The sequence below is a fragment of the Lepisosteus oculatus genome, chromosome 13 (genome assembly GCF_040954835.1).
Source record: "Lepisosteus oculatus isolate fLepOcu1 chromosome 13, fLepOcu1.hap2, whole genome shotgun sequence".
NCBI classification, from domain to species: domain Eukaryota; kingdom Metazoa; phylum Chordata; class Actinopteri; order Semionotiformes; family Lepisosteidae; genus Lepisosteus; species Lepisosteus oculatus.
The window spans coordinates 8,545,213-8,567,845 of NC_090708.1; the positions used below are offsets into that span (position 1 = coordinate 8,545,213).

The window sequence follows — 22,633 nt, forward strand, 5'->3', positions numbered from 1 at the left end:
GTTTTCTGATTGATATTGAAAGCTAACACATGACATTGTTTATGAAAAAAGTATAGTATTCATTTTTTAGAACAGCTGTTAAGTATAGCAGTTTCAAATTAAAATGTACTATTTGGATTTGTGCTGATTCATAATCGTGATCTAAAGCATGCAGCAGACACATTTTCTGTGGAGCTCTGCTGTGTTTCACCCGGACTTGTTTATAAGGAGGCCCTGGGTCCAGTTTTGGAGAACTGAGATTGTTGCTGTAAGTTGATTTGGTAAGAGTGACTTGGTAAAAGGGTTTGTGTAAAGAGCTGGCAAAAAATGTGATTTTTGACTAACATTACTTGCAGTACTTAAGCAGCCAAAAATATGTAATCCTAGGCACAGTAATTACAGAGTGTCTAGTTATTTTTGTGTGCTTTAACAATCAACAGGATTGCACCATTAAAACACGGTCCCAAATCTAAGTCTATAATTACTGTAAATAATCATACAATAACTGCATGTCAGCAGATCTTCTATATGATCTCTTAGAGCAGATCAATTATCTGTGAATGTTGATTACACACACTACAAGACTTGGGGTGAAACATTTCCTTTTTGCCCTTCATCTCTGCTGTCTTGAAATTCCTCATTCCTAATGAAATTGGCTACAATAAACTAATCGCCTATGTGAGTGTTCTGGCATTGAATTGGGACAGACAAAATAAAACGCAGAATCTGGTTTTCGACATTGCCACATTTTATGTGTAATTTTGAATCGATATCTCCTCTACACAGAATATTTATATTTATAATGTTACTAAAGCATTATTTTCAGACAAGTATGTCTATAAAAGTTGACTTTTAGTCAAATATGAAAAAATGTTGGCATTATTCCTTGTATGGAAATTGGAAACATCTGCTTTTGATCATATTTGTATAACAGTATCTCAGTAAAAAGCAAAGATAAGAAGGGGTCATCTAACTACTGTTGATGTTTTCCAGCATTTAAGAAAACATGTTCACAAAGGCACGTAAACTTTTTTGAAAATCTTATTACAACAGGAGGAGTGCACTGGAAAGGCAAATTCTTGTGGTTGAGTCTTCCTTGCAATCATTAGCCTGTTGGTGTCCTGTGATTGTTGAAAGGATTTGTATCGAAAGATCTATCAGATTGTGACATACAGTATAGATAGATACATTTAGGCGAATACCTATTCTTTGTCTTGTTCAGATATAAAATCTCAACCAGGTAAATACTGAATATTATGGGAATTATGCAGTTTGAACCATGTAGAGTTCCAAGTTTCATTTTAATACCTTGCTTCGATTGCTACTAAAATGCAACCTTGTTTCTTAATAGTAAAGAGCTCTTCTTAAGGCTCTTCGTTTTGGCTGTTTCTTGTCTACAGAAACCTGTGACATTAAGTTAAAGCTCCATCACATTAGCTTAAGTGCCGCTTGTCCTTAGAATGTCGTGACAAGTAACACTGAGACTGACATCCATAATGTATTCATGCAGTTCTTTTGATATATGGAGTGCACAAACCGACAAGAATGCTTTCACTCTAAAGGACTTTAGCCTTTCCTTCTTTTAAGCCTAAAAGACACTACATCTTGAGCTACACATAGCTGACCTGCTCCTGTTTGCCACCTTCATTCTCAGTTAGAAGCAGCGTGTCTAAAAGAATGGCCGCAGAAGACTGCATAGGTGGAGACCGCAGCCGTAATGGACTCTGGTATGTCACAGGACTGATCCCATTTCTCATTCCGTGCTTCATGAAAAATTTTGAGTTCTCTGTCACAGATGAGCGAAAGGAAATCCGGGCCAGTGTCCTGCGATGCACTTTAGGAGGCCTAGTCCCACCATAGTTACAAGTAATGTAGCGACTAAAAGCCTTCCGGAATGTCTTGTTAAAGAGCGTGTACACCAGAGGGTTGATACCAGAGGAGATGTAGCCAACCCATACAAAGATATCCATCAGCCTGCCAGCAATAGCAGTGCATGAGTTGCAAAGAACTGAAGTAACATTGGTGATGAAGAATGGGCACCACATGACCACAAAGAGGAAGAAGACAATGCCCAAGACTTTGGATGCCCGTTGCTCATTGCTGATATTCTGCATGGACTTCTTGCCCATTGCAGACATTCTTCTGATGGGAATTTCCTCCCCCGTCACAGCATTTGTGTTGGTTGGAATCTGATTATTTCTGGAGCCATCAAGCATGGCTACATTCTCCTTCTCTGGGGATGAGCTTGCTGGTAGCTCTCTTTGGAAGACAGTAGACACTGTTGATTTGGAGAAGCGCTGGGATGCCCTGGACTTGAGCAGATAGGCTTTCTTCTGCAGCACCTGAATGGTCAGCAGATAAATAATCATCATGATGGTCAGGGGAACAAAGAAGGCTGCCAAAGAGCCAAAGAGGATGAATTCCCTGAAACAGTCAATCCTCAGTAGACAGGTGTCGTTGTTGAAGGTGTTATGATCATTTTTAAGGCCTTTGATTGGAATGGGTAAGGCAATACCTAGGAGAAAGCAAATAAGATTTATTTTGATTTTTACAAAGCCTTTTCGTTATCTTAGTTCTCTCATTTCTTTAAAGCCCATGGACAAGACAGATATGTCTGAATGGAATTATGTGGGATTAAAATAGAACCTTATGTAAATTTCACTTTTTATCATATGAAACCATTGTAGCTTCTTCCTTTTTTGTACTGTGGACTGGAACTGGTGTCTGGTTACAAATAGTTTGCCTTGTAGGTGGGGTTTTTGTGCAGTCAAAAACCGAAGGACTTATGGCATGCTCATAAACTGTCACAGAAAGTTTATTTTCCTATCTGAAAGCATTTTAATTAATTGTTTATATGAACATAATGGCTACTAACCAAGATTTTGCTTTCATCAAACATGAAAGAGAAATTTGTTAGTGATCGTTTTTTGTATCTGGGATCCTACTCAGCCTATGCCAGCAATATTTGAATTGGGGGAAAGCAGTGTGTAATTAATTATTTGGTTAATTGCTTACCATTAATGAGAGTTAAAAAACATTTCAAAAGGTCACTCAAAGACAGTATGGTTAAGACTGTTTAAAAAGGTGAAAAGACAAAGGACATTAATTATGTTGATCAAGATTTAATTGATTAAAATACAATTTGTTCCAGAACTCCTTTGGCTTTATAGAATGTATTGTACTAGAACATGTGGCCGATGCCAAGACGAACAACAGCTTTTTAGAGTACTGTGAAATCTTGCAGCCACAGGACAGTTTTCACCTTGTTCTCCTCCAATTCCCTGCCAGTAGCACTGCCTGGCTTGTTATTGTCACATAAAACGTGCAGTGTGTTTTATATGTTGCTATATGTTTTTATATGTTGCTGTAGAAGCTAATATTTAAAAATTAAATTAAAAGTAATTGTTTAGAAATACTCAGTGCTCAGCCAGTGCTGAAGAGTAATGAAGAATGCCAGTTCCTTTTTTTGCTTATAGAATTGTATTAATTATCACCAGGGGCTATAGTAAAACGTCTTTTGGAGTCAGGCCTATATGCGTGCTTAACTTAATATTTTATTTTCTTTATGAGTGATGGGTGTCATTCTTGAATTCAGAGTGAGTGGCTTGGAGAGAATAGGAAGATTTGATCTGTAGAAATAAAAGCTTAATTTCTGTCTTGTGTTAATTCAGCTCTAACATGGAAAAGCAAATTTACCGTCTGCCTTATTTCTTTACTGTTGGAAGTCACATATTGTATGTCCATATTTTTCCATGCAGATTTTGGTACCCATATATTTAGCTGGGTTAGCTGAAGTAATCTGGGTAGCTCAGTCATACAACAGCAGTGACTAGTATTGGTATTTTAACCTCCCACCTGTTACGAGTGCAGAGACCTAACCACTAACTTTCCAAACTAAAATGTCAAGTTTTTTTTGTTAATTGCTTGGTTCAGCAATAAGTCTTACCCACTTATCTTTATATGCAGTTCTCACATTTCGTAGTGTTTGTGTTGGAATTTGGTTGTTCTTACGATAAGCATGGCATGGCTTGAAACTTGCATTTATCCTGAAAGGCTGACGTGTACTTTGATTTTAGTATTGCTTTCTTTTCCTCATTTCTTTTAACTTTGTTATACTATTAGTGAGTGAAAAACACTCCTTACAGATATGCATTTTTTGTGCATCTTGAGTATTCACAATATTTGAAACTATAATGCTTCCCGTGATTTCACAAAGATGGCTTTGTAATAGTGAGATGAAGTGAAGCTGCCTTGTCTTTTGTGGAAGTTGCTCTTTGCTGTGTGCATACCCTCAGTAGCCTCGCCATAAACACCACTGTGTAGATACAGGCACGTCTGGTCCAACGCGATACTGTTCGCGTGTTCCTGGAAAACGCGCCGTCTACCTTTGGTTCAGTAAGAATAGGGTGAGGGAATCGAGAGTTCCGATTCACAAGAAAGAAGGTGTTTTTTCTGTATGGGTCATATTATTAGCTTGAATGTATTACTTCTGCAGAATTTGTTTTTCTGATCATTTTAAACGGCGGAAAAAATAGATCACACATAATAAGCCTTAGTATTTATATCACCAAGCAATAAGAATTCTGCAGCAGAGGAGGATGAGACCACGTTTTTCTTTAACATTTTTAACAATACACACTACTGTCATTTTTTAACTTAACATAAAGAACGTGGAATAAATTTTAAATAAAACTTTAAACAATAACCACAAGAAGATGCAGTTCAACATAAACAGTGAAAAATAGACAAAATAAGGCATAAAATGCTAAGCAATAAGAAATTCTGCAGTGCAGGAGGGTGAGAAAGTTTTGCTAAAAAATACATTACAATGCGCATTACTAAGCCTAACCCAGTTTAATGCTTAGAAAATGCTTGAGCCAATTCATATGTTACTGTCAAAAATAAGTTTTTCAAGCAAGGCTTGTGCAGTTAGGGGAGTGGAAGGCATTCTGATTTTGTTGCACAAAGAAAAGCTGTGGGATTTACTTGTGTGCACAGATGAAAGAACCACCTTGTGTGTGATCTTGTGAAATGCATCGGAACCCGGAATCTGGTCCAATCAACTAATGCCTAGAACTACTGTATAAGAGTGCACAAGTGCTTTCTTTTCATCAAATAAAAAATGAAGGAACAGTAACTTAACAGTATTTCTATACAGTATTTTAAGTGCACTAAAATCTGTAGGAAGCTGAACTCTTTAACTGCTGTTGAACTTTGCAGTTCTGCTGTGAGTGAACCTCATGATTATGTGCATGCCTGAGTAAGACTAATGCTAGAACCAGATTTAATTCTGATTTAAGAACTGTGGAGGTGATGCTGCATGCAACTCTCTGGATTGTAAAATGACCTTTTCTAAACCACAGAGGCAGGAGCTTCATCTTGACATTGATAATCGGTTTACGAACAGAAACTTTATAGTTGGTAAGCATAACTTTTTCTTGGAGTTCTGGATGTAAACTAGCCCTGACAAGTTAACTGTGTTGTAGTTTTTCCAAATATCCAATTTTGAAATGTAGAATTACTTTGTATTTGTTTTTCTGAGAAAGCACTACTACCAAGCTGTGTTCTTGGCAGAATTTTGTGTTCTTCTCAGATGGAAAGAAGACTGAATGGGAATTACTTTCTACAGGTAATGTGCCTCTGTATTTCAGTGACTTCTCATCCTCATTGGTGTTTTCTGGTGCTTTTTAATCTTTTTATTTGAAAAGCAATCACTTCAGTTGTTTTCTGTTATGAGGTCAACTCTCCTTCCTAAGAAGTTTCATATGCAGAGCTGCTGCAAAGATTTTACTGCCATACCAAGTCCAACTCCAGCCATGGCAACTGTGCCAATGTTTTCTCGTAATGGCTTCAACATGAGCTTAGATTGAATGGTCAGGAAATGACTGGCAGGAAGCTTGGAATAGTACGAATAGTATGATATGTCATTGATGTCTTCCACAAAAATGTTGTTTTCTATTTGCCAAAGGGAAGAGTGTTGTGACTTCACTGAGCAGGGATGAAAAACGTGTTTTCTTTTTCTTTACTGATAAACTACGTCTGGTTTGACACGAGCTCAAGAATGCATTCAGCCTTGTCGGTCTGCTTACCAATGGATATGAGCCAAACGGCTGCAATTTTTGCCATAGCTTTTGCTCTGGATTTATATTGGCTGTGTTGGATGGGTTTCTTGATGGCAATGTAGCGATCCAACGAGATGGCACAGAGGTGCATTATGGAGGCTGTGGAGAACAGAACATCCAGGAATAACCAGATGGGACAGAGGAACCTGGGTAGGGGCCAGCTGGAGTCTGAAAGAGAGAAAGAGAGCATTGCTTTGTTGCAGAGTCCTAAATTAGCAGTAAGCTCCTAGCCAGATTTACGTTTGGTTCATTCTAAGGTTGGAGAAATGCAAAAGGTCCACAATCAGTATGTTAACAGTACAGAGAAAAAACACTTTTTTTTAATTGCCGTAAACTGCTTGTAGACATTCACACCCTAAATACTGACTTTTGAGGGTTTTTTTTTTTTGGTAGTATAAAAACAGTTGTATCATGAACCATCTTGTTCTTCGTTATTTAAATGTAGTAACAGTTTATATTTGGCTTTATTGCCCCAGCTAAATTATTGACAGTTTTATTGCTGTTTAGATCACAACATTCAAAGCAGGAGCCGTTACGATTTCTGTTGTCTAGACATGTACTGCACCCAGCTTCTGTGGGTTTGTGACAGCAAATATTGGTTTATCATAGAAACTATAATTACCACTCCTAAAAATATTAGCATTCATATTACCTCTCACCTTACCTCTCACCCATGATCTGAACCTCACAGTGCCTTCTTTCTTACCAAAAACCCAAACACACATTGAAATCTACCTCTACCTCACATGTCAAGAAGCTCACTCCCCATAGTTTTCTATCCTTTATTTCATTCTGTTGATGCATGTTTTTGCACATCATGTTATGCATATTACCTGTTACCTTTTGTTGTTTTTGCACACTGCCTGTTGTCTCTGTCTTTCTTTTATTATACAATTGTATTGTTGTTTTTTTGTACTACTAGCTAAATAGCAATTCGTTATACCTGTATATGAGTATAAAGACAATAAACTTGAACTTGAACTAATTCAAATTGTATAATGGAAATCCATGTCAGTCTCCCTGTTGTAGGAGTTTAACTATTGTAATGTTTCATATCTTCTAATTATTTTGCTTGACTTTTTTAATCACCATCCTATGTTTAATAAAAAATAAGCTGGTTTATTTTGGAATTTTCCAAAATGGAAAAATATGGTAAATTCTTCTGACTGTTCTGCTTGTTTTGTGTAACTGTCTTTAAGGCTCTTTGCAGAACATGTTGTGAATGTTTCTTCTGCATGCCAACTATGTGAATAGATTAACTTCAATACCCAAGGCTTAAGACTGCTGTATTGTTAATACACTGTTTATTTTATAAGTCGTGTGTTCAAAGAATGAATTTACTGGAAATCAACCTCTGTTATTACTTCTTATTACTTTTTAAGGAGCTGAAAGCTCAGTAGATGCCAAACTTGATTATTGGTCGCTTACCAAAGTTCTCAGAGAGCATTGTTTATTTAGGGTCACAGAAGTAACATTAGTGGGTAAAATGGGTAGGACCAATTGATAGGAGCAAATGAATGAAGAAAGAGTTTGTAAAAAATGTTAGAAACACTCTCCTTCAAGACATGAGGCATTCGGAATAGTACTAATGTTTTTTTTTTATTTCCTAATTCTTGTGAGTATGAATTAAATGTTCAAGGGTAAAGAGAAGAAAACAATAGTCTATGGAAATGCTTTACAAATTCAGCTAAATTTATTTCATCTAACATTACATTGGGATTAGCCTTTGTCCTAGCGAGAAACAGCCAGTGGTGAGGAAGCTTATCTAACTACGAACTCCAAGGCTTTCACCCTCAATACAATAATGTGTACAGTGGAATTTTTAAAATAAACTCTGAAACGTACTGTATTTTCCTAAGTATATATTTTGTGGAGCCTCCTTAATTAGAGACATCTGTGTGTATTGAACAAAAGCTGGCACATCAGTGTTGCAGAAGCAGTGTTTTTTTACTTCAGCGTGTTTTTTTTATTTTAAATTTATTTTGGTGTTTTGTGGGGGGGACATTGTCTGACAAAGCCTTAGGAAATAATCTGTTCATTTTAACACATTAAGGTCAGACCTAGTCTGGGGGATAGTACAGCTGGCAACCTTTCCTTCCAGGAATTGCTTTTATCTAGATCCTGTTCTGTTTACATCTTCCGTGCTTAATACCTGAGGAGTAATGTTTTTTAACCTGCTCCTAATTAGCAAGTTGTAGCAGGTTACATAGTGACAGTTTTGAGGGGGTGGAGTTAGAAAATGGGAAGATTAACATTTGAAGCGAGGGAGCTCTGAATGATCATTTCCAGATTATGAAATATCTTAATTAAGATCTCACGAGTGACAGCTCGCTACAAGACTGCAGTCAGATTCTGTAGCAAATACAGTACTGAGGGTGTGACCTGAAGTCATTTACATCAACCATAAGAAGTAGTGTTTGGCTCTCTTACGTTTTTAACTTTGTACAAATTGTAGCCTTTGAGAGGAAACCTCTGGTTTCCTAATTAGAGTGCACCGTTCTTGCTGTACAGTAAATGTAGCAAAATAGGCAAGGACTGTGTTTTATCATCTTTGAAGTTAAATAATTGTAATTTTTTTAAAGTAATCTGGCTTTACAGGACACTTTAATTAGTTTCAGCCGCTGGGCTAATGTGAGATACAATGTGCAGGGCCTTGTGTGTATAGTAATGCCACTAATGGCCTAATGTATAAGAACTGATTATTTTTTAGTTTTAATAGGAAGTAGCAGATTCTGTACTAGCAGCTTATTCCTAGAACAAAAACGTATTCCAAATTTCCAGTATTAAATCTTAATGCAGTGCGATGTTACTCATAAAAAAAAAAAATTGATAGAAGCTTCTAATATGGTCTAAGCTTCATAAAATGAGGATCTATTCAAATAATCTGCAGCTCCTGGCTCCTTCAGTAAAGGCAGCATGTCAAATCCAATGTCAGAAATATGCACTAACTTACATTTATTTTTAATAGAAACATCGTTCTCTAAGAATGTAAATTTGTTTAGACAGCCAAAAAATAAAATCATTGAAAGATTTTTCTTTTTTATCTCTTTTATTATAAAAAAATTCAGGGAAAATTTTGTTTCCCAAGTTACCTTTTGCTCCCACAACCAAATTGGTTTTACTAAATTCAAGAATGTACTGAGGGACAATCACAATGATTATTTATCACCAGTCTTTAGGGAGTGCCAAAATATTGTGAGATATTTGCCATGTCAGTGCTCGGGGTTTCTCCGAAGCTGACAGATTTATAAAGCATTCAAAACATTCCTTCAGTTCATAAATATCTTCTGAAAAAATTGGGCTGAAAAGCTTGCATCTTGATTTTTTTTTTGTTCTTTATTGGTATAGTTCTTTATTATCTGGGTTTCCTAAAGTACATTTTCGTGGCAAACACCAAAGAAATCGTATTTTCATTGTGAAAAGATGACTTCTCTTTCCGATACCTCTTTAAATAGGAAAAAATCTGGTGGCATCCCCGTTCTATTTTGATGTGGTAATAGGGAGAGTTACTACAGAGAACAGCTTTCTCTTGGGGTGGCAGTGCAGCAAGCCAGGTGGCCAGCACTCTGCTTTACTGTTACAGGATGACTGTCATTTAACCTCACTCTCTAGCAGGTTTCTGTGGTACATCAAAATGACAATGAAGCACTACACTAGAGCTCTCCAGGACATTTACATGACAAGTTCCAGAGAGGTGTGCATCTTCAAATTAAGAAAAGAATAGCTTTTGTATTGGGTGTGTTGAAACAGGTTGACGCTTCATTGCATTTTCTTATTGTTAAATTATTCAGCCTGTTTACATTGAAGTCCACATCACAGATCTTGGCACACGTGAAACCTGAGGGCATTTCTTGGAATCAGGAAGTACGGTCACACACTGGAGCAGTGTTTTTCTCTGTGTATTCTTACTGCGTCTACTTGTAAGAGTGTGCCACACTCTTTTGTGCACTTTGTTAAATTAGAAGGTAGAGAGTATTTTTGTTTAAGGTGCATGTGGCTGTTGTGGCAGTTTCAGGAGCATTTAAAGGGGCTGCTTGCAATAGCGTTTTACAGTTTTTGCCCAGTTCAGGGTTGCATGGGAGCCAGGGCCTATCCCAGGAAGCAAGGCAGTGTTCTGCCTGGACAGGACTCCAGTCCATTGCAGGGCAGACTCACATACTCACACCAGGGCTTGTTTTCCTAGAAGTCAATTAACACACCAGTGTGTTTTTGTACAGTGGGAACATGTGAAGAACATACAAATCCACGCAGAGAGCAGCCCATGTCCTGATTTTAACCCAGATCCCCTGCGCTGCTTGGCAACAATGCTGACCACTGCACCACCATGCCACCTACAGTAGATGGAGTGTTCATGGGTGTAAAAGCCTTTGTGTTCTTCAGATAAGCATAAAGTAGGATGTGGTCATTTGGGGGAAATGGTTCTATCATTTACATATTTCCAAAGACCCATCTGTGTGTAGTAATATTGAAAAGACATTGTCTAAAGCCACTGTTGGTTTTGGATATGGGAGATTCATTAAGGTGGCTCCACCCGAGCCAGAAATGCCGCATGCGCGACTCTCAGTCCTGGAGCACCCCAAATCCGTCTTCACTATCATCGTACTTTTCAAGGTACTGACAAAACGTTTTAACTAGCCAGCAAGCCAGATCACCATGTGCCTTACAGATGTTCAAGGTAATTCAGTTTCTTAAAGTTATGAGAGGGTTTTAGACAAATGTTTGTGCCAAAAAACATATACGCCTTAACTAATTTGCAGAGACACAAGAATGGAGTAAAGATGCTATTTGGAATCTAGTTTCTGTGCCGAAAAGTTTTTGGTGCTTATGCTTGCTTTTGACTCTTGAAATCGTAATTGCACTGGCTTTGAAATATTTTATATTTATATTTTATGTATTTTTAAACAGGAAATGGGGATTTTCAACACTTATTTAAAACAGCATACTTAAGTCATCTTAAACCGTGATGATAAAGTTTTAATAAAAGAATGCATGTTAAGAAAACTCTAAAACCAGGAAAATATTCAAGACATCCAGTAGAAGTTAAAACAGGCAATTCTGAAATATAAATTGCAAAAGAAGTTATGTAGATTTTCACTGTGTACAAGAACAATTTAAATTATTGAGATTAGTCATAAATTATGTATAATTTTTAATTATCTATAATTATATAAAATGTAAACCATGTTTGCATCTACATGTTTTGATTACCATTTTATCTGACAAAAAATACTGATCTGTCTCGGGACGTTTTGTTGTGATGTTGTTGATCCAGAAATACGTGACTATAATAGTAATGAGCCATTAATGAACAGAAATATTTCAGAAATAATGTAAATTATATTTACAAGTCTGTTTAAAAACTACAATATTAATCAGCACTAGATGACTGATCATCACTGTTCCTTATTTGATTAAAAATGTCAGTATATAAAGCTGCTCTTTTGTTTTTTCTCTTAAAAGAATTGTTAAAGTCTCAGCTTATTTTTCCACCATAGTATGTTTCATTCAGGAAAGAATTTGTTTTCTTAAGAGACCGTTAGCACATTGGGATGGGCTGTGCCTTTACAAATATACAGTATGTCACATTTTTATATGTTGCAAAATGTATATGGCAAGTACTGATAGTCATTAAAATGCACAAAAATGGGGTGTTTGACCTAATAGCATTTTAATACTTCTCAGTAGGTACTACAGTTTTGTTCTGATGAAGGTTTATGTACTCTTGCCTGTAACATTATTAAAATTTTTTGATGTAGTGCGTTCAGTGGACAGACCTCATGCCACATTTTTAAGCAGATTTTCTTAACAGTGGACAATATCTAAAAATATTCACAAGGAAATGTACATTAATATGATGTAATAAAACAACTTTTCTGCCTCAGTATTTCTCCAAGACTGGGGCAGTGTAGGTCCGTTGTTATACTGACGGCACTATATATATGGCGAGTTATACATTGGCAGAAAGGTTATTCAAAAAGATAGACTGGCATTACGTGTGATTATTAATGTATGAAAATATATCTGCTTAAATCCATTTCAGCGTACAACTTTTTTGCCGTGTCGTCTTTCCTCAGTCTTCGGTCTGTTTCTCCAGCCTAGTGATAACCACTAACACTGTTTAATTGATCCTAATGGATATTTTACCTCTTCAAAGTACTGATTAATGACAAAAAAACTGACTGAACTGGTTTTGTAACTGTATGTAAATTTATTTTTTAAGCTTAAAATTTTTAGTGCAAAATTATAGTAATCATAATGAGTAATGCATTGGCTAATTAAAGCTTTGTTAAGTGAAGATGGGGTATATATATTACTTTAGCTCTCTGCTCTATAGCTTCTGCACAGCCTACATTAAGCTAATAAGGGAAAATCACACATTTTCTTTATTCATCTGCCCTTTTTTATAATTGAGGCAAAGACTTCCGAAAAGTCTTAATACGCTGCCACTGTAAGAAAATCATGGTTTAATAGGTTTGTGCTCAGTGGGTGAATTGATTAAAAGTTGATGTCATTTTCAGTTATTAGTTTTATACAGTGCTCAGGAAGTTCGACATTTAATTAAAATGTCAAACAGGCATGTGAATTATCTGCTGTACTGTCTGTTGGTTTAGCCCTTGCTTCATGTAAAAGAAGTTATTTGTTTACTGTGGTAGTGGGTGGGGCCTGAGGGGTTCGTGAAGACAGTATCTCTTTTGTTTTTACAAATAGTATATTTTATTTGGGTTCTCTTACATAATGTCATTTTCTTTCACTTTTATGCTTTGTCTTTTCTCATAGAATCCTTTGCCATGTGTCAACAATCTGCATTATCTGATCTCGGATATCTTCAAATCTATTTCTGTCTTTGTTCATATTAAATTTCAGATCTCCTTCAACATTATGGTTCAATACTTATAATATTTATGATCTCACCGCTTGAGTAAATTTCATTCATTTTGTTCTTACTACTTGATTTTTAACATTTAAAAGGTGATGTTTTGCTTAATTTTGTTTTCTATAAATTTGATAATTTGAAAAAATATAGAAGATCTCCTTTTTAGTTCTTAAGAGTTTGCGTTTGCCTGTGGTTTCCTGGGTCCTTCATTACAATGGGTTAATTATTATATATCCTTGCCAACGATGGATTCTGAAATCCCCACTAGGTCTGACTTGATTAAAGGGAATTCAAGAGGTATCGGGGAAGAAAATATTACTGATACTGATCTTTAGGCTTATCGAGGCTGCCTGCCTTGGTTTGTTACAGTCCAACAGGGGGTGATATTAAGGAGGGTTACTTACTGAAAAGCACTGTGACAAGGGCGATGGGCATCACAAAGAGCCCCACCAGCAAGTCGGCCACTGCCAGAGACATCAGGAAGAAGTTGGTGGCATTCTGTAGCTTCCTCTCCAGAGAGACAGCCAGGATGACCAGGATGTTGCCCCCTATTGTGGGGATGATGAGCATGATGATGAGCAAAGAGGGCCAGCGCAACTGCAACTGCCTGGAGCCCTCTCCCATGTCAGGCAGAGAGCTGTTGGCTAGCCCTGAAGTGTTCAGTGCCAACAGGTAGGGACTCTGCACATGCGTGCCTTGTAGAGGAGCAATGCAGTCTTGGTCAGGCATGTCGATGTTCCGCGTGTGTTTCCTCGTCTTAGCTGGTGCGACAGTAACCTGGAGCTTGGCCAGCATGGTCACAGGGTCCCACGGGCAGATGGAGAGACAGGGTCGCTACAACTCCAGCAATAAGGAACCCATGATTTTTTATCATGTGACTATAGAATAGGGTGGTGATGTGGAAAACAGGTTGTTCTTCTGGTTATCGTGTTATTTTCTTAATCAGTAGCCCTCTTCTTCAACATGTAGCTCCATGGCGCTCAATAATAATCCTTCGCTGTACTGTACTTCCACAGGCAAGAGCTCTGAAACGTCTTCTCATTTAGACAGTGTTTAAAAATAAGGCACGGACAAGTTGTGTACTGCCTGTGACAAAATGATTAAATTCCTTTTATTCCAGGTGCCTTCATGTACAGTGCTGAACAGTATATGGAAGGTGTTTCTTGATCAGGCAGTTTTCCTAAATAGAAATGGACAGTATTAGTACATGGAGTAGCCACGTCAGCATTTCTTCACCGTATGTACTGAAGCTTGACAAAATCGTTCACTCTAGTTAGAGCTAAATATGTTAAATCCAAACAAAATATTCATGTAATTGTTAAAAATTGCTTGTGTGATATGAACCTGGGATACCTAATTTGAATTCAGTTTTCAAGTCCTTCAGTGTTATTTTTTTCTATCTGAACAATGTGTTCAAGCTAATTAGCACTTTAAAAAAAGCTGAGGTGGTGCTGGTAATAAATAATGAGCAGTACTGCAAAAAAAAACATTTTAGAACAGCTCAAGAACAAAATGCGCTGTGCGTTGTTTTCTTCACAATTCCACAATTTAATTCAGAACCATGGAACACAAAAAATGTGCTTAAAATGTGGTAGGTCATTTTTAGTAATATCTAACTTGAAAGCAAGGCATCCTTTTTTGTTCATTTAAATTAAACTTTTGGTTTTGGTTGTCCCATTAAATTATGTGTAATGTCGGAAGGCATTTTATTGCAGTCTTTACAGTCTTGTTTTCATTGGTGATTTATTCTTTTTAGATTAACATTATTAAAAAATATACATTTTATCTTAAACATTGTTTCAGAAAAAGAATCAGCCCATCTAACAGCATGGTTATTTAATTTTTTACCTTAATTTCTTTCCCTACTCACAGAATCCTTTGGCATTCTTTTAGACTTTCACCCCCCAGAGTAAACTACTATAATAGTTGATTTAATCAGAATACAATGTGTCAGAATACAATTTTTCAGTTATTTAATGTAAGTTTCAGTTATAACCTAATTGTTTTTTTAAGAACAGGTGTGCTGAAATATACAGTATGTACAGATTTACTTTTTAAGTGATTTTCCTTTTTTGTTTGATATCTGAAAACGAATGTTTTTTCCACCCAATCCAGAATTTATTGTAAGAAATATCTTACTCTGCAGGGTGAGAACGAATTTGGGCTCTTTAAGCCCTTGACCCATTAATATAATATAGTAATTTTCTCTTCACAGAAGTTAATCCTATGTGATTTACAGTCTAATATACCATTCCATCAACTTTATTGTGTGTATTTATAGTTGCCTGCTTTCTGCATGTAAAATTACTTGCCCTGATGGGGAAATAAGTAATGTCTTTAAGAGTGCTTGTGACCAAACCAGAAAATCTTGAGTCGAACATAATGTACTATATGTAGTTGCTGAGAATTTTTTTCTCTTACTGATTCACTTTCTTTGTTTCAAGAATATGCAATTTAAAGAATTATACTTTATCCCCTTTTTATTTTGGGGTGTTACTCAAAAGATTTTAGAAACACAAATCATTTCACTCTCCAGTTAATTACGTAATTGACTTCCATTGCATTTTCACCTGGCAATAGAGAGCAGTTTTGCAAGTGATTTGCAAAGCAAATTGATTTATTCAGAATAGAAACAGGGCTGTCTGTATTTTTGCAGTTGTTTTGATGCTGTTTCTAAAAAAAATACAATGGTTCTCATTACACATAATTACTGCTTTATATAATCTACCTTTTTAACTGTAGAGGTTGGAATTCCTTTCTGGAAATGATGTAAGAATACAGCACAAATATTTTTTAAAACATCAAAGTTTAATAAATCAGTTGCATTATAATTTTTCATTGAGCAAAGGTATTTATTTGGTCAAAAAAATGTCCTTACCGTTACCATTATTGCTTCAGTACCTTTCATACATTCCTCATTGGTCAATGGCCATTCCTTAAAATTCATTAAGAGGTGCTGTACAGTAGAATCTGTTTTGACTTAATCACTCCAGAGTTTCCCTCGTCACTGCCTGGATTGCCTCTTTACCTCTGGCTTCCCTGTATCAGTCAAGACGGTAACTCCTTGTGTTTTTGAAATCCATGAAGCCATCAGCTTTTTTTAATGAAAAGAATCCAAGTTCTAAGAGCTTTTTTTCTTCACCTTTATTTTTTTTAAAAGCGGGGTCTCCTCTCTGTACATTCCATCCTTAAAGGGCTACTTTCGGTCCTTGCTTGCGTAAATGATCGTGGTCTGACTTTGCATCACCTATGGCGGGCTCAGGTTTAAAACTTGCGGCGGTCTGTCTGTGGTCCTTTCTCTCTCTCCCTCTTCATTCCCTCACTCGCCCTCTCTCTCTCTCTGTCTCCAGTTCACTCGCGCTTTCTCTTTGCCCTCCCTCTCGTTCTTTAGTTTGCCTGTGACTCAGGCTGCAAGAAAACAGATGAGTGTCTCTTAGCTGGATGCGTGCCAGCAGCTCTGGGAGGTAATTTCCTTCGGCGCAGCAGACCTGCTGTGTATACTTGTCACTCTCTGCTCCGTACGCTCTTGGGATAAGCAAGGGTGGAGGTGGTGGTTTGGGGAGGAAAGAGGGTTAAGGGGGGCAAGAGGGCACAGATTACCCCGGTAGTGACTGGCCACAACACAGCCTGTAAGATATCAATGGAAAGGTGAGAGTCCCTACATCCTGGTTATTGGATAATGTCATGAAGTGGAACAGTTTTTTTGTCCTGCTAGATATGTTTACAAGCTAATCCTTGCTCTCTTATTGTTTAAGTTTTTTTTTTTTATCCAGTCCGAAGAGTTGTAGGTAACTTGGTTCGTGTTCGAGGGACCTGAGATAGTAAGTTTAGTAAGTTTGACAGTGAGAGTCACGTGCTCTGTTTGACAATAGAGGATGTCTCTGAAACTGTCTCAATCCCACTTTGCTTATAAAATATCCCAATTTAGATTTTGACAAAGGTACAGACTCCTATTGAATTAGAAGATTCTTTAGATCTGGAGATTTTAAACTTTCATTTTGTCTCACTTTTTATTTTCTCTGATGTGAGTTAAATGCAAAGGAAAAATAATTTGAGATCTCAGTTTAAACTTTGATAATATATTGTAAGTGTATTACAAATGAGCAGTATTCATAGAAAAGGGTAGCATTAGGCAATGAGTAAAGATTGATGTAAAAAGGCCATTTGATACATTGCATTGGCTGGTGATTACAGAAGTTATTAGGTAATTCCTTGTTTTCTTAATGGATAGTGAACATTCAGGTGAATTACCTTGTCTGGAAAAAATGTTTTCATGTGCTTTCTATATCAAATAGCCAAGGGCAGTGTACTTGGTACATGAGCTCAATTCCTTCATACTAAGTCATTTGTTTGTAATTCTTCCTGACAGTGCTGGGTGAACGAGTTCTGATACCTGGAAAGCTGATGGATCTAAATCTGACAAAATAATTTATAGTCAGACTCGCATACAACATTTATAAAGAAATTTTCAAATATATAATGTTAACATTTGAAGAATGTTTTTATGTCCGGTGCTTCTTTTCAATTCATTATTCTCTGTTATTCTTCATAGTTATTCTTTGTATAATAATGTATATATTTTTAATTCACATAGTTAAGAACTGCCCTTGCTATTATTTCTTTTAAAACAAGAACGTTCCAAATCTAGTGGGCTGTGTAACAGTTTTTTTAGATGGTGGGTAGAAAACCCCTATACACAGAAACTGATCAAATCTGCCTAATTGGTAAAGTCAAAACCTTCACACAACAAAATTAAACATTAGGCTGTGTTGTGAAAATACTGTGAACTCAAAAATGGTAAAGTTCTTAATGCAGTAGACATTATCTTTGACAAATCCAGCGAAGTCTTTCTTTGGTTTCATCTCTTCATGCTTTATCAGCATGTAACTTCTACTTATTTTGGTGGGTAATTGAAAATAGACACTAATGGCTAAAAGGCAGTTTCTAAATGTGTGTATGCTACATTAAAAGAGATTAATTGATGGTGAATTATCTAATGCTATTGATGTTCATCATTATTTTCATAATTACATAATATGCTTCAGTAACTTCTGTTTTTATGTATATAGTGTTTGACAGATTTGTTAGGAAATAGGTATGTCATTCACTTAGTTATGGTTCTGGAGATTGTTAGCCTTTTTATTGTTGGTGAAAGTTTTGTACAGAAAAGTAAACAAAAAAAATAACATAATGGAGAAATGATGAGATTATCCAGATACAGAATGGATTTGGCTTGGAGTTACACAGAAAAAAAAATGCAAGATGACTAATATTTAACTAACCTGCTGTTCTTGATGACTGTAATACATTTCTTTAAGGATAACTCAATGCCCGGGATTGCACAGATTACAAAGATTCCTAAGCATCTGACATCAAGGACATAAGATGAATATCACCATCTCCTGGGAGTCATCCAAATTATCCATTGTTAAACAGCTCTGTCCTGGTACTGTCTTCTGAAATTGTAAAGCCCTGCTTTGCGTGCCACTTATTAGTAACAGTATTACTGTGCTCTTAGTGTTTCTTAATGAATTTGTCTCTTATTTAGGAGCAGCAAAAGAAAAACAATTACTTCTCCCTATTTACATAGTGCTAATGGCGAGTTTACTTCTCTCTCCTCTTTAGATGTTATCAAAGTAAATGTTCTCTGTAAATATATTCTATCCTTTTAAACTCAGACATTATGAGTTATATTCTCTGCTTTTTTTCCTTTTCTCACTTATAACTACTTAAATATACCATCTCTATCCAAAGACAACCAATGGTATCATATTTAGACATCATCCTTTATGTTCAAATGTAGAGTTCACACGACCTATTGATGCAACAGCAAATGGTTTTGTGGATAAGACATGTGAAATGTTTGTCTGCTGTATCGACTTTCATGTTTCACAGTTGTTTTCAAGTTATTCAGATTATCCTATAACCTGCCTGATAATTTGTTCTGTGAAGAAATGCAAGTAATAAGTAAAGATAAGTAGCTTGGTTTTATCTACACAGCAGGACTGTATTTTCTTTATATTTTCTTAAATATTAGTGTCTTAAATCCCCCCCCCCTTCTCCACAGTTGGATTGAAAAGGTCAAGCATGCGGTTTAAGCCATTATTCTGGTTTGCAGCATCTCAGAAACACTTTCATTGACAATCATCTCCGTTTCCCTTTTTAATTTTTCCTGTCCAGAAAGAGAAGAGCTAGTGGCACTGTCAGACATCCGGTAGCAATACTTTTGTGTTCAGAGCAATTTTTAATTTCAGTTCTCATGCTTTTTTCCTTGGCTATTTAAATGTTGTGTTTACAACATGATAATTGTTAGTATATAGTAATTAGCTCTGTTTTTCTATGCTTTTACAACAGCTCGTTAATAACCCCAATCATTCTGTGGCCTCTGTTACTTTCTTGTTCAAAATGTATGTGCTGGAATAAAGGAACCAGACCACAGTGACCTGCATATTCCCTAAATCCTAACTTCCAAATCAGAGCTTACAAAGAAACCACATTAAATTCACTTTGAATTCAGATAATTCACTTGTGGGTTTTGCTCTAGACTGTGCCTCTCTTAAATTGCAAGTCATCATGAAGCAAACCCAGTGCCAGCTGTATTTCTCAATAACAAACCTGGCATAGCTGATTATCCGGCACGCATAGAAGATAAGTAAAATTCCCAAGAACTTATATATTCGTTTTTTTACCCCACTCCAGTATGCGTGTTTGAGCATGGAGCACATGGAGTATTAGCTAAATTCATTTTTGTTTTAAGTCCTCAAATGTTTTTTAATAAACGTTTCTATATAATATGCTAAACCAGCATAGGTTTATGCTTGGTTTATCTTATTTAAATCTCCGCTAGATTTGTGCACTAATGGCATTAGCCCTGCTACTTGGAAAGAGGTTACATGATAAATTCAGCACAGTACACCATAAATACACCATCTTGACAATTCTGCCTCGACCTGTGAAAATGTGGAAAATGTGTAAGCTTTCTGAACTGAGGCGAATAAATGAAGATGTGACTTTTTTTAAGTCTTGATTTAATTTAAACCGGGAAGATCTCGTATTGAAGGATTCCTGGCAGCTGGAAATGAATTCCAGATGCGTAGCGATATGGGGTAAGGGGAGTGGTGTTAGAGCCCTTAGAGGTCATGGTGGAATCGCTCTGCATGCAGTGCTGAAGGCCCATCCATGTGCTTCTGCTGTTCCACACCTTACCCAGCTGTCTGCTCACAGAGCTGCTTTGAGCAGATACTGTAACCTCCACTTTTCATATGGGGTGAAGGTCTCTTTGTGTGTACAGGTGCCTTTTCTGTCCTTTTGATCTGGAGTGTGGTGTAGAATCCTTCAAAAGGCATGTGCTTATGTTGACTTTTGAGGTGCTAAATGAGTACAGAACAGGGGTGTATGGCATCTCATATCCTGGACAGCTTTACTTTTAAGTGCACCTAATATGCCCTTTTCCTATATACAGGATATCAGATTTAGAGGGATTTTAAAGAAGATACGTGGAGATTGCTATGCTGTTCTCTTTCAACATAGGAAATTGTTGTTTCCATTCATGTGGAAGTTTAGGTTTGGGGTTTTGTGCAATTAAACTTTGTAATTCTGTTAAGTGTGAGTATTTGGTTGTATTTGCAATAGTCTGTAGACTTTCCTGGAAAGATAACATATTGCTTGAGATGTGTACAGTTATAAAAGGCTGGTTCTGTAAGGACAGTATAAAGGATAAAATAGCAGCAATAGCTTTTAACTTCCATTTTAGGAATGGACTCCTTGGGTGGAGGTAAGGATATTCTAGCAACTGTAACAGGTTTGCTTAATATTGTGCAAGCTCCTGTTTTTGTTCAGTTTGGGAAATGCAGAGGGTTTAACAATGATAAACTCAATCAGCCTGTCAGCAATTGTTGTTCAGCTTTAAACGTCTTATACATACATTGTTTTATGATGCATGATATAGGGAATACTAGTAGGTTGTCATCATAATTGCACCTACAATAGTGAATGTGGGATGAAAGCATGAAATTATCTAATGGACTCAAACCATTATTAAAGTCCCTAAGAAGGTACCCTTGGCTAACTGCATTTAAAGTAAGTTTTTTGTATATATATTAGCATATGGAAAAGAGGGGGGGATCCCACTGGAGTTTCTATCTGTCAGAAATGTGTTGGTGCATTTGAGCTGGGCAGAGGTGTAAGTGGACTTGCTTGTGAATGCTTGTGGTGTGTTTTGTTTCTTCTTGCAGGACTCCAGAGCAGTGCCCCAGCGTGGTTTCCCTGCTGTCAGAGAGCTATAACCCCCATGTGCGCTGTGGAGCAGCTATGGCCCTGGGCATCTGCTGTGCTGGGACAGGAAACAAGGTGAGCCCTTTCTCTTTCTCTTTATTGCCACAGTCTTGGTGGAGCAGTAAGTGGTGCTCTTCCCCCCGGATCAGAATTTCAAAAACAAGTGCCCCATTAAAAAGGAGTTAAACCGAGGTCCAGTTTATTGAGGATCACTTTAATACTTTTGGAAAGAGCAGGGGGAGCATTATCCCAGTATCTTTGCTGAATTCTGTTTTGATGCATTCTGGCCTTTAAGTTTATCTTCAATTCAATTGAAGCAACGTCTCACTTCTCTACCTGATCTGCTATGTGACGGAGTTGCTCGTATCTAATGGCTTCTGTGTAAATCCCAGGAGGGGGCTTTACCTCATTGGCGTTTAAAGTGGGTCACCTCCTACATGTCAAGGGCTCTGATCCTTGGAGAGGGAAAGTGCTACAGAAATGCAAGGAATTATTATTCTAATTATTATCTAAACAATGTGAAGATTCTGATTCTTTCCTTTTCTCCTGCACAGTTGTGGCAAAGTCTTATTACCACTGCAGCCACCATCCATATAACTTCTCATTGAAATAAGCAGAGTTTATTTTCGCAATCGGCAGAAAATTACTCTGAATTACAATCAGTTCTTAGAAGCAACTGAGACAATAAACTGCAATTCTTTCCACACCTCTACTTTTTGGTGTGAAAAAAATCTTTAGATGCTTGAACTCACTTGCTATATGTAGACCAGGGAGCTCAGGGGAGGAGATTTATTATATTTTGCAAACTTCCAGTCCACTTACCTGGATCCGTGCCACTGGGTCTCAGACCTCCACCACTTTCCCAGCCCCTAAGGAAAGAAACAATTGCCCTTCCAAGAAGCACCAGACATCTGGGTCTGGCACAGGCGTTTTTCCACACCAGCTGCTCTCATAGGTTTGAATGAGAATTTGCCAGCTGTGTCTTGCTAACTGCCAGGATGAAACTGATGATGAAGCCTGACCCTTCTCATCTCAGCCATAAAGAAGTCACAGAGTAAGAGTAATCTTGTTATTGAGGACATGACAAGTCAATCTTCTCATTTTGGACATGACAGGCTGGATCATGGCCATACGCCATGGGTGCACTTGAGCCAAATCTTTCATGTCGCTCCTACTCTTTAGCCCTCTTCCTCTTCCTCTTCTTGCAGAGAACTCATTTGATATGTGCTGGCATTTTTGTCCAATTCTGCAGTCTGTTAATGAGAGGTGGGACTGTGTATGTAGTAATTTAGCAGCATCATAAGCAGTATTTGGGGATGTAAAATTGGAGATGAGAACACTCAGGGAGCCAGCATCACTAATTAATAAATGCCATGTCCGCGAT

At 37.1% G+C, this 22,633-nt stretch overlaps 2 protein-coding genes across 2 annotated transcripts in view; one reads left to right on the top strand and one right to left on the bottom strand.

Annotated features, from left to right (window-relative positions):
* psmd1 (proteasome 26S subunit, non-ATPase 1) overlaps positions 1-22,633 on the top strand; it is a 53,966-nt gene that overhangs the window by 14,310 nt on the left and 17,023 nt on the right. The window contains exon 17 of the mRNA XM_015361262.2: positions 21,210-21,324. Within this exon, the coding sequence (XP_015216748.1) occupies positions 21,210-21,324 (115 nt within the window). The remainder of the gene's footprint in view (positions 1-21,209; positions 21,325-22,633) is intronic.
* On the bottom strand, positions 707-16,296 carry htr2b (5-hydroxytryptamine (serotonin) receptor 2B, G protein-coupled). Its single transcript, XM_006637715.3, has 4 exons — positions 15,854-16,296; positions 13,380-14,155; positions 6,069-6,269; positions 707-2,494 (listed from the first exon to the last, which is right to left on the bottom strand). The coding sequence occupies exons 2-4, from the start codon at positions 13,768-13,770 to the stop codon at positions 1,590-1,592; spliced, it is 1,497 nt and encodes a 498-aa protein (XP_006637778.1). The 5' UTR covers positions 13,771-14,155; positions 15,854-16,296; the 3' UTR covers positions 707-1,589.